The following is a 13,751-nucleotide window of genomic DNA, read 5'->3' on the forward strand; positions in this document are numbered from 1 at the left end:
TACATATCCAACTTTACTTCCAAACAAGTCAATAAACTTTGATCTAATGCTAGTGTTCACAGGTGTGGTGATTAGTTCATATTTATGTAGATAGTTGCTGGACTACAAAATGTAGATTGGTTTGATCCATTTTTTTATTGATTCAAAAAAGTTTTTGTATTATCTGAAATATCAGTCTAACGAATGGTTGTATAATACAAAAGTAGAATGGTGACTACTACAATCCGAGTAGACAAAACAGCACAAAACCTACGTTTTTTTAATTTTATTTATTTTTATTTACTTTTTTTCTGTCTAGTTTATGGTGAATGTAGTTCGTTTTTTAAACGAAGCCTGACCGCATGTTACAAGTATGTTTTAATTCACTTTTTTTTTCGTTTGAGGATTCTCCTAAGTGAATCATTTGGTATACAGTTTGATTGAGCTGTTCAAATGTGACGATAACAATTGAAAGGCATTTTAAGAGTACACATTATTCTAAGTTTCGGAAAATAACCAACTGATTTTATATTATTTTTTCAATTTAAGTGTTTTAGTGAATCCGAATAAAAATATGTTCGCTTTGAGACACTTGAACGGAAACAATAATTTCCCCCTAATCTTCAAACGTAAGGCCAACTTTCAACTTCACAAGATGTTTCGATCGGCGTTGGTGCGATTAAGCGCCTTGAAGTAGTCTCAACAAACATTCCATAACGTAGAAAAAAATCCGATCCAATACCGCACAGGTCAATATGACCAAAGCGATGTTTGTTGAACTTCAGCAAAACCAAGCTGCTTCAAGGTTATTTTACTATTAACATTCGAAATAAAAAGAATTTTAAACGAATTTGATTTGAACGTTGAATTTTGAATCGATATTCGGAGTTATGTAAACATATTTTTGGAAATGATTTTGAATCAGAAAATGATTTAAAATTCAAATTCATATTTTACAATCAGGATTAGTTTAAAAAAGTAGGTTAAGATTGTTCTACGAATTATACTTAATTTGTAGCGGTGATGGATCGAATTTGTTTTTGTTCTTTCTTTGATTTTTTTCCGAGTTTCTGTAAGTTGCTGTACATTTTTAAAACTCTTGCAAAAAACATATCTTTATTGTATTTTGTTGGTCTGATAATATTTACAATATCAATATATTTACATGATGTTTAAGCTACTTTTTACACTTTTCACAGATAAGCGTTCACGGTAACTATATGAATCTATAATTATTTTATAGTAAAATTTACAACTGGCCCAAACTGCAGAGGGGAAGAAATGGAAAAGATCTTCGGGAACCTACGAACTAATTTGTTTGACTAGAGATGCGTTACTTTTTCCAAACCGCAACGGGAGAACGAGGTGATAATCAAATCTTTAATGAAAATTCAGATTTGCAATTTAGATTCATAATTCAGATTCGGAATTCAGATTCAGAACTCAAATTTAAATTCTTATTTCAGATTCAGATTTAAAAGTCAGGTTCAAAATGTAGACTCAGATTCTGAATTCTGAAAAGGATTTTTAATTTTTTTTTTATTTGAGAATCGCCACAATTTTCCCGTCAGAAATTTTTTTGATATAAATTAGTCGTATCTGTGACGATTTGGAAAAAAACTGACTTCCACTGGCGGCATCTTCAAGGATCCGGAACCACAGGCCTTGCATTTGAGGGACGTCAGATCGATGGCTCCCTGGTGCCGCTATACGATGACACGAGACGTCCGGGTGATGGTTGTTGGCCTCCGGGTGGACACGGTCAGACTGGTGGTGAGCGTCCTCATGGAATCGCTGCTGTGCTGATTGCGTAGACGGTTGCCATTGGCCGTCGGACCGCAACCGTTGTGGCCGGAAAGATCCTCCGGGGAGCCACAGCAGAGGCCGGACGAGACCAGCCAACGGAATGGTGGAAGTCTTCTGTGAATTGTATTGGGAAAAAGATAGAATAAAATCGAAAGATTAGTCCTCTTGAAAGTGATGTTATTGTGAAAAGGAATATTTCAACATTTCAACATTCCAAAATAGAGCGCCGATATGGTCTAGTGGATAGGCTGGCGCGAGTCTGGTATTGGTACGCCAGGCGTACTGGGTTCGATTCCCGGTATCGGCAAGAAAAAAACTTTTGGGTTCGAATCCCATGAGCGGGCCGACAGCTAAGATGTGTTTCATTATATAACTGACTATATAATTGGAATGTTCAATCAGTTGCCAGCTGGCCAGGTATATACACGGATGCCGGAATACCTGTAAGTAAACTAGCCCACCTGATTGATTCGTTCTTCCAAAATATACCTACATCAACACACGCAATACATTCACCACATAACAGTTCATACGAAGCCATGGGGTCCGGGTATGGTGGCGCGTGCATTGGAGATTTGTCGAACGTAATAATCTAAGGAAGGTATGTGAACCCATACTTTGGCAGAAACTGCGGTGAATCCGTGCACCCATGGTGGATTACCAACATACATACAACATACATAGGAATATTTCAACATTCCAAAATATATTAGCCTTAACCTAAAACTTACACCTCTTGATAAAGTAAAGAGCAAGTTCACTGGTGTTGGGAAAAAGTGGTAGAAATTTTCATTCTTGTGAAATACATATTGAAAACTTTCCCATGCAAAAACATTTTCAAGATCCCCAATTCAGTTCGGCCTTAAATTTTTTTTACAACACGTGTTCTGTTTCCGCATGCTGTAATGCAAAAATAACTAGCTCGATTTCTATCACATCCATTACTTCTGATCTTCTTGGTGCTTCAAAAAAGGCAGACAGTTGCTGACGACACTTTGCTTTCTACAAAAGGTCAATATTTATGGGTCACACGCAGTAAACTGCAACAAAATAAGAATTCTTTCTTGAATTGTGGGAGAACCCCACTTGTTAGAGGGACAGAAGGAGCACCTCGTTTAAGTAATACGAAATACATTGAACAAAAAACCTTTTTGCTCCGGTTTTGCATATCATACGGGCAAAGCTAAAAAAATATAGGGGAAAACTGTACAGAACGCAACAGTTAAGCATTAACGCTATTTACAGCGCTGAAATTCATGTAAAAACCGAGTTGAACGTTTACGACGATTCGGGGATTTATTTTACGTCTTACTAGAAAGAAAAATAACGATAAAACTTAATTTTGATGATATGTTTGTTGAAAACTCAACCACACAGAAAAAAATTCTGAATCCTTAAGAGCACTGAAAATAAAAACTACTAATATTACATGACAAAGAACGTGACTTCGTAACGTAAATTTACAAAAGCAAAAACAATTGAGCCATAAACAGCACTGAAATTGAATCACACTAATTATACATGACGCACAAAGCGATTTCGTAATGTAAAATTACGTCATATATGAGGCTTCTTTTTAATTACATCATATGTGATGTTATTTTCCAACTTTTTCTGTGCATACACGAAAATATGAATCCTTAACAGCACGTAATTTTCCTATTTCTTAAAATTACTCGTCATGGAATGTTATATTTAAAAATCTGAATCCATAAAAGCACTGAGAATGAATATTACATGACATGGAACTCAATTTCGTTTTGTAAATTTATTTGCTTTTCTTATTTACACTCCCAAGACGATAAGAGTTTTTATTTAAAACAAATCATAAAATTGAAATTAATGGTTCAAATTTTTTTTGCATAACAATCCAACAGTAAGTTATTTCAAGTTTCCGTGTAGATTTTGTTTTGTTTATGGTTATCCGGTTTTTCAGTTGTTCGTGCGTATACGGAAGTGTTAATCGCGAAATTTGGATTCAATATTTAATGGTGCTCTAAATAAAGGATTCAATCTAGTGAATTAACAGTTTTGTGTATGCAGATCATCTGTTCTATTCCAGAAAACCACAGCGGTTCTTCGACAGGATGTTGTGCCGTGTGAAGGTTGAAAGTTGGTTTCCAAAAAAATGCATTGTCTTGGTTGACCGTTTCTACTTCCGTGTTTGATCTTTCCAGCAAGTCGTTGAAAATGATTGATGAACCGTTTCCGTTTGGACCTATTTCTCTAAAACTACAAATTGGAAAAGAAAGATGGGGCGTTCCTGGTTCGTTCTGCATTCATAGTGCTTACAGTTTCGATTGGTAAGTTAATTTCGTTTTACTTTCTCTGCCCTTTATAAGTAATTCCGCTTCGAATCTAATTCCAGCGCTCAAGAACCGAATAAATCCTAGTTGCTGTAACTTGTAACTGAAGGTGCATCAAATATGTGATGTCCGATTACAGGAATACTTGGAACCAGAAGCGGCTGGAGGTGGATGCCTGGAAAGAATCATCAAAATCATCCGGACAGTCAGGCAGTTCGGCAACATAACAAATGATATGTAGGATTTGATTTGTTGTATTATTTTAAGCTGAATACGTTGCATAGGAATCTCTGGTTAAATTTGAATTTATCTTCGAAGGTATATTTAAACTTAACTTAAAAACTGTAACCTAACCAGTAACATTCGAAGCTTCAACATATTCCTCGAGCATTTTTCATAGAGCTTAATATTCTGAAGATTTTTTTATACATAAACTCAGGCGTTTAGCTTTAAGCTGCAGATTCTTCTAATTCTATTGAGCAATTAATATCGCCTTTAGTTATGATAAACAGAGTCGTAGTCAGAGTCATAGATTATAAACTTATAGAAAGAACAACACATTTACAACTCTTCATTATACGTTTGAGCAAAGAATTCACTGATCCGATTTGCTAGCGAGCTTTGTATTGCTGCCTGGTGCGATCATTATTGGAATCTGCGAACCTGGTATGGTGGCCGTTTGAAGCTGCATTGACAGCGCGTTTTGAAGCAATTCAACGTCGGTTCGTGCGTTATGCTTTTCGTGATCTACCTTGGGAGAATCCATTAAATTTACCTCCATACGCACAACGATGTGCCCTGCTTGGACTTCATACGCTGTCGGATCGTCGTTCCATCGGTCAATCGATGTTCGTGGCAAAGATTCTTTGGAACGAAATCGACTGCTCCTGGTTACTCTCTCGCTGCAATATTTATATATGCTCCAGAAAGAACCCTGCGCAATAGGAATTGGCTCTCTCTGGAACCAAGAAGCACGCGATATGGCAGCAATGACCCTCTCCGTTCCGCATAGTTATGCTTTTTACGTTATTTTAATATCTTCGACTTCAATGTATCCATTTCAGCGCAGACGCTTCAGTTTACAGGGAGAACCCCTTTTATCAAAGCCGTTTCTCACAGAATACTTATTATGCAAGTTTGTTTCCATGATAACATCTTCCAAACGATAACTGGAGTAGTTTCTTTGAACTGGTAAGTTATGTTTTTTATCTTTATGATAATAACTGAACTGAAAACTGAAATGTATTTAGATACAAGTACCTATAACCAATTGACTTATTATTTTTCAGGTTGCCGGCAATCGTTAGGTTGTTTTCTCTCGGCATCTCATACATCGATCTATCAAAATCCGAAAAATATGATTATGAAGTTTTTGGATTATTACAAGAGTTTAATGAAAATCTTTTAATTGTAAACGAAGCGACGGAGGGTCAGTTGAAAGTGATTTCTTGATAAGTGAAGTCAGTGTTTCAAGCTAATATATGAAATAAAAAGTTTCGCAAACCAATTTTGTTTTCTTTTTTTCAAAACAATTTTCTCTGAGTATAAAAAAAAATGCAGAACTAAATGATTTTTACGCAACCCTGAAAATTCTGTTGCTTATCATGTAATATAACATGCTCTCAATTTTACATCTTTCTCGGGTTTGCATTTTTCAACAAGTTAGCACGCCTACCCTATTTGGAAAATATAAAGATTAGGAAACGAACGCGACTTATACTGCGCGCATTTATTTTACTCGCAACAGCATAAAATTGCCACCCGGTCGGATGATAAACAAAACAGCGACCGTGAAAATATAAAGATTAGGAAACGAACGCGACTTATGCTGTGCGCATTTATTTTACTCGCGACAGCATAAAATTGCCACTCGGTCAGACGATAAACAAACCAGCGACCGAACGCGCATTTTGTTTCGTCTGCCTCAAATCTCTTAGCCCGTGGGAATCGTTATGCTTAATCATTCGCATAACATTCCGATGCTAAGCAATAAAAGGGCAGTCAGGAGAGAATACGCCGTTCAGTCCGTCGTATAATCGTTCGTTTAGTCGGTTCGTTACAGTTCATCCCGTCGTTCAGTTCTGTCTGTTAAGTTTCGTCGTCTGTTAGTGATAACAAGTGAAGAGAAGCTAATCCTTGCAAAAAGTCATTGTGGCATAAAACAGAGACAGATAGGATAAAATGTGCTAACAAGTGAAGAGAAACAAATCATTGCAAAAGTCATTGTGACATAAAAAGAAGACAGATAAGATCAAAAGTCCTAACAAGTGAATAGAAGCAAATCATTGTAAGAAGTCATTGTGAGACAGATAAGGTAAAAAGTGCTAACAAATAAAGCTGAATAAATTAATATAAGTTAAAATACATATGAACCAAGTGTTGTTGTGTAAAAAACAGCCGAAAAACCCATCGATTGGTACGCCAATCAAACCTCAGTCAACCGGCGCCCGGAGAATAGGCCCCGGAAAGTAACACAATTCCTAACTGGCGCCCGAAGAGCTCGTGAGGAAGCGAGAAAAATCCTAGTGCCCTGCACAAAGAAACAAGAGGTACCCGAAACACTTCCGATCCCGATCCAGGAGACAAGTGGAGGTTCCGTTAGTAGCGAGCCAGCAAAACCGAGAAGAACACCACTTCGAGAAGAAGTAAGTAGTCACCTTTCTTTTTCAAAACTAACCAAAGTTGAAAATGGCTCAATCACTGGAGTCCATCAATAGAGCGATGGTCGCTCTTACCGAAAGATTGAATGATCTTTCAAGGGTAGTAAACCCTGAAACGGAGAATCAATACGAACCCTTCGTTATCAAAAATGAAAGGGGGATTCCAGTAACGGTAACACATAGTGATCCGTTATCATTACTGAAAACTATAAACACTTATGATGGAAACCCAAATCTATTGAATCATTGGCTATCAAAAGCCAGAAAATTAAACAGCATGTACGAAGCAACGGCTTCAGATACGCATGAAAAACAGGCGAACTACTATACATTCTTATTGGGTCTAGAAACTAAAATTGTTGGCGCAGCACAAGAAGTACTGGCCAAGAACAATTATGAAACAAATTTCAAATTAATGGAGAAGCTTTTGATCGACGCATTTGGAAACAAGAAACGGATCGAACATCTGCTATACGAAATAACGATAGCTGAACAGAAAGGACGAACGACGAACGAATTTTATAACCACATAAATGATAGGCTGAACCAAATAATCTCATCGACAATTCTGAAATATGGAAGCACAAATGCAGCTCCGCTTATTGAGCAGTATAAGACTCAGGCGATATCTGCATTCCTAAGAGGGCTTAACGGAATAACCGGGACAATCATAGCCGGTTACCAACCCCAGAGTATGGAGGAGGCACTTCATCATGCATTGACGATAGACGCAAACGCGATGATGAAGAGCGACATCTTCTCATCTGCAGGAAGACACTTATCTTCATCTCTGCCAGGAAGAAACCATCAAAGATTCCAGAACCAGTCAACATTCAAGAATAATTTTAACAACAATTTACCACCATCGCTTCCCCCACGGAACAATCACAACCAACAGAGGTACCAACAACACAATCAATATAATCGGATGAATTCATCGTTTCAACAACAACAGCAAAGACATCAACAACACCGGCAATTTGGAAACCAACAACAGCAACAACAACAGCAACAACAACAGCAACAACAACAGCAACAACAACAGCAGCATCAACAGCTGAGTAGGCCAGAGCCGATGGAGGTGGACCAATCAATCCGGTCCAGGCAGGTGAATTATCAAAATAGAAATCAACTCAACTTTTTACAACAAACCGATGTAAGTGATGAAATTTGTCAATTATACAAACTAACATATAAAAGTTTACCATATTTGGAGATTGAGGGAGCGAGAAAATTAAGAAAATTTTTAATCGATACTGGTTCTGAATTAAATTTTGTAAAACCAGAAATTGTCAATAAAACCTTTAAAGTAAATACAAAATTCCAGGTTGAATCCGTGAATGGTGTCAATGAAATAAAGGAATATGCGAATCTGGACATCATTCCATCAATAAATTTTCCTCAAAAATATTATATTTTACCACTCCTGAAAAAATACGACGGTATTATTGGAATAAAAACATTGAAGGAAATTGGTGCCATTATAGATACCAATTCAAATTCAATTAAACTTGCAAATAACGAACTGTTCCTAAAATTCGATGACAGATCCACAACAACAATTAACACGATTAGAAATGTGCATCTAAACGAAATCGAAAAAATAAACTCCAGAATGTAATCAACAAACATCCTAGAATTTTCTCAGAAAATAACGAACCAATGAAAACAACCCCTGCAAGAATTCGAACAAAGGATGATTTTCCAATCTACACTAAACCATATAATCCTCCACGTGGGTTACAAGATGAAATTAATAATCAAATCCAAGAAATGTTGGATAAAGGAATTATAAGAAAGTCTCAATCACCATATAATTCGCCCTTGTGGATCGTCCCTAAAAAAATGGATGCCAGTGGAGTCCAAAAATACAGAATGGTAGTTGATTACCGGAAATTAAATAACAACACCATTGACTATAAATTTCCAATGCCCGACATCAACAACATTTTGTCGCAATTAAAAGGGCAGAAATTTTTCACAATCATCGACTTGAAAAGTGGATTTCATCAGATAGAGTTAGATGAAAGGGACATCGAAAAAACCGCTTTTAGTACTGGAACAAATAAGTTTGAATTTAAAAGACTTTGCTTCGGACTTAAGAACGCACCATCAATTTTTCAAAACGCAGTCAACCAAATTCTTGGAGAACATTTAAATAAAATATGCTTTGCATATATTGATGACATTATTATTTATGGAAAAACTCTGGAAGAGCATTTAAAAAATTTGGATAAAGTATTTGAAGTTTTAGAAAAACACAATGTCATAATTCAAAGTGACAAATGTGAATATTTGAAAACTGAGGTAAAATTTTTGGGACATTTAATTACAGTAGAAGGAATCAAACCAGACCCAGAAAAATTAAAAGCATTAATCGATTATCCGGATCCTAAATCTATCAAGGATCTTCGTTCTTTTCTTGGATTTAGTGGATATTACAGAAAATTTATCCACAAGTATGCACATATTTGCAAACCTTTAACCAACTATTTAAAGGGTATTGATAACAAAAAAGATAATAATAAGAAAATTGCGTTGACACCAGAAGCAAGAAAAGCTATTGAAACAATAAAAAATGCTATCTCAGATGATGCAATCTTAGAATATCCAGATTATACAAAAGAATTTTTGTTGACCACCGATGCTAGTAACATCGCAATTGGGGCCGTTCTTTCCCAAAAAACAGAGAACGGAGAAAGGCCCATAACGTTTCTTAGCAGAACACTAAGTTCAACTGAACAAGGATATTCTACCATAGAAAAAGAATTATTAGCGATAAAATGGAGTTTAAAGAACCTAAGAAATTATTTATATGGTCAGAAAATCATAGTTTTCACTGACCATCAACCGTTGATTTATTCAATATCACAAAATAACGATAACAGTAAATTGAGAAGATGGAAGTCGGCCATCGAAAATTATAAAATAGAAATTAAATATAAAAAAGGAACTACTAACGTAGTAGCCGACGCACTGAGTAGGGTATCAGTCAATACTATGACTGCTCATAGTGCCGAAGACTCCGACGAATATTTCTTCCCAAGTTCCCTCGCACCTATAAACGTATATAAATTGCAAATAATTTATATAGAAGGTGAAAAAGCTTCCTCTATAACTCCGGATGGGAGAAAAAGAATTTATGTGAACTATGATGGGAAAACCGATGAACAGATACAGGATGAATTCCTAATGATTATCCAAGAAAAAGTCAAAGTAGGCATAAAGGCCCCTACTAAAATAATATGTTTATTACAAGAAACCTTTAAGACACACTTATCTAATGGGAAAACGAAAATCTTTTACGCTCCAATGGAAGTGGAGGAAATATTAGATGAAACCGAACAACTTAAAAAAGTGAAAGAAATACATGAGTACGCACATCGAAATGCCGCTGAAAATGTTCAACAGGCATTAGAACATTACTACTTTCCAAAAATGAGGAATCTTTTTGAAAAATTTGTGAAAACTTGTAGAGTTTGCACTTTGCAAAAATATGACAGAAGACCCGTGCAGGAGAAGACAACCAACACACCAATCCCGATGAAAGGCACACATCTACATGCCGACTTGGTTTTTATCGGAGATCAAATTGTGTTAAACATAATAGATAAACTGACGAAATATGTAACTTTCCGATTCCTAAGCACGCGCAACACTCAAGATGTTGAAGAAGCTTTCACAGAGATGCTGAATGAATTCCCTCATGCAAAATTTATAATGACGGATAATGAACCATCGTTTCGAACCCAAAAAATCCAAATCCTATTTCGGGAATTTGGTATTGAACACACGACAACACCGGTCCATAGGAGTAAGACGAATGGCCAAATCGAAAGGGTACACTCTACCATAAGAGAAATCTTACGCTGTACAAAAAAGGATAAAATACCTACAAAATTGGAAATCGCCCGAACCTACAGAAAATATAATCATACTATTCACAAAGTAACTGGGCACAAACCGATAGAATTATGGTTCAACAACATACAAGAAACAGAATTGGAAAAACTACAACAACATTACGAGAAACTTATAACCGAAGATTATGCCAATCTTAAGGAAGGACAAGAAATAATGGAAAAAAATCAGGATTTGGACAAAAATAAGCCTAGATTCAAACCGACGAAAGTCAAAGAGAATTTAAATTCTTATGTGATTGATGAAAATAATAGAAAGATCCACAAAACCTTAATTAATTCAAAATCTTTTAAAGAGAATCAAAATTAAAATGAACTCCTCTTTATCATTTTTCAGTGATCTTCATTTGCACAATTTTGATAATTGCCTCGTGCCATGCGCTGGAAATGATCGACCTGACAGACCAGGCTTACATCCTATATGAAGATATGGAATGCATTGAGTCTAACGGAGAAGTTAGACTGATACATCATGTAGACATAAGCGAACTGAAATTAACGGTTGAAGATTATAAAAACATAATAGAAACACATTGTTCAAATTCGACATTTAGTGAAGATTTAAAAAGCAAATTAAATAAAATCGAAGATTTATTTTCAAAAATTCACACACCCAGGGCCAAAAGATGGGAAGTCTTGGGAACAATATGGAAATGGATAACAGGCTCACCCGATGCTAATGACTTGAGAATGATTAATAAAACTATGAATGAACTCATAACGGAAACGAATAAACAAATAATAATCAACGAACAGTTAAACAAGGAAATAAAGGATTTACAGAAGAACAATAATGAAATTTCAAATATGACAAACATGATATATATGTTCATAAAATTAAGCCATAGCATCGACAACTTCGTCGAACAAATGGGCGAAATAACACAAGCAGTTTCATTTGCCAAAGAAAATATAATCTACACTGGAATATTAACAAAAACAGAAATTTCGAAATTGGAATACAGCAGCAGACTTACAATTTCAGAAATAATACACTTCGGAACAGTTAAAGTAGTAACAAACCAAAAACATATGTTTTTCATATACAAAGTTCCTGAAGAAATTATAAAGATTCAACTTTATAAAATAATACCCGTCATGAGCATTAAAGTAGAAACAAGATTAATAGACGCAAATAACACATTGTATTACGATTGCACACCCCAAGAAAAATACAATTGTAATCAAAACAACCCAAATCCAGAATGTCTGACAGAAAGTGACAATATAGACAACATCTACACAAACACAATTATTGTAATCAGGAAACCAACCAACATCTCAATTAATCAGGGAACAATAACAGTGTATCCTCCAAAAATAATTAAAATTCAAGAGGACATGAAGATAGGAAATACGTCATTTATCATTCACGAAACAGATTTTAGATTCGAAATGATAAAATTTAACCAGAATACTACTTTTAACGAAATTATAAAAATACCTGAAAGAGATAAAATCAAGTTATTGGAACTAGACACTGATAACCTTCACTTTAGATTTCATGTTCTATCTTTTAGTCTGACAACAGTAATTGGTGTTCTCATCTCAGTTATTGTCCTCCTCAGGTTGAAAATAAGGAAAACTAAAAATATTACAAATATTGAAATTAAAGATTTAAACAATAAAATAAAAGAAATCAGAGGAGAGGACGAATGCCAGGAGGATTCGATAGTCTAGGGGGGGAGGAGTTAGCACGCCTACCCTATTTGGAAAATATAAAGATTAGGAAACGAACGCGACTTATACTGCGCGCATTTATTTTACTCGCAACAGCATAAAATTGCCACCCGGTCGGATGATAAACAAAACAGCGACCGTGAAAATATAAAGATTAGGAAACGAACGCGACTTATGCTGTGCGCATTTATTTTACTCGCGACAGCATAAAATTGCCACTCGGTCAGACGATAAACAAACCAGCGACCGAACGCGCATTTTGTTTCGTCTGCCTCAAATCTCTTAGCCCGTGGGAATCGTTATGCTTAATCATTCGCATAACATTCCGATGCTAAGCAATAAAAGGGCAGTCAGGAGAGAATACGCCGTTCAGTCCGTCGTATAATCGTTCGTTTAGTCGGTTCGTTACAGTTCATCCCGTCGTTCAGTTCTGTCTGTTAAGTTTCGTCGTCTGTTAGTGATAACAAGTGAAGAGAAGCTAATCCTTGCAAAAAGTCATTGTGGCATAAAACAGAGACAGATAGGATAAAATGTGCTAACAAGTGAAGAGAAACAAATCATTGCAAAAGTCATTGTGACATAAAAAGAAGACAGATAAGATCAAAAGTCCTAACAAGTGAATAGAAGCAAATCATTGTAAGAAGTCATTGTGAGACAGATAAGGTAAAAAGTGCTAACAAATAAAGCTGAATAAATTAATATAAGTTAAAATACATATGAACCAAGTGTTGTTGTGTAAAAAACAGCCGAAAAACCCATCGATTGGTACGCCAATCAAACCTCAGTCAACCGGCGCCCGGAGAATAGGCCCCGGAAAGTAACACAATTCCTAACTAACACGCACTGAAAATTCAGTCATACGATGTTTCTTATTATTTACATCATATGTGATGTAATTTTACTAATGTGTGATGTTCAACTCGCACTGAAAATTCCTTCATATATGATGCTTCTTTCATTTACATCATATGTGATGTAATTTTCCAGTTTTTTTTTGGTAGTGTGCAGCTAGAGAACACTCCGTGGGATAGAACCACCATACCGGGAAGGTGGTCAGAAAAAAAATTATACGAAATATATTTTTTTTTGTTTCGATTATAGTCGTTTTACCATCAGTATGGCATTCGCGACTTAATCAACGTTGCAGTTGGCAGATCGTTATTGAAAAACTTATCCGGTACAACTGTGTTCGATGTTTACTCTTGGGCTCGAACTCGCGGATATCTGCTCAGGAGACAACAGACTTGCCAACGGAGCTATATCACAAGCCCATACGGAATATAATAATTGTTGTCAAATGTTTAGAAACATGTTCATCGCATTTTTGTAAACTAAGCATACTTTAGCAAAACCTCAATTCGAATATCGTATCGAAAATTTCGCTTTTCGAAATTCACTTT

The 13,751-nt window shown here is 35.8% G+C and overlaps 1 protein-coding gene across 1 annotated transcript in view; it reads right to left on the reverse strand.

The window, feature by feature from the left end:
* The window catches only part of LOC129758367 (cardioacceleratory peptide receptor-like), a 309,792-nt gene continuing 296,041 nt past the window's right edge, over positions 1–13,751 (reverse strand). Inside the window, exon 9 of the mRNA XM_055755868.1 lies at positions 1–1,899. Coding sequence (XP_055611843.1) covers positions 1,686–1,899 — 214 coding nt within the window. The 3' untranslated portion in view covers positions 1–1,685. The remainder of the gene's footprint in view (positions 1,900–13,751) is intronic.

This window comes from Uranotaenia lowii, chromosome 3 (genome assembly GCF_029784155.1).
Source record: "Uranotaenia lowii strain MFRU-FL chromosome 3, ASM2978415v1, whole genome shotgun sequence".
In the NCBI taxonomy this organism is placed as follows: domain Eukaryota; kingdom Metazoa; phylum Arthropoda; class Insecta; order Diptera; family Culicidae; genus Uranotaenia; species Uranotaenia lowii.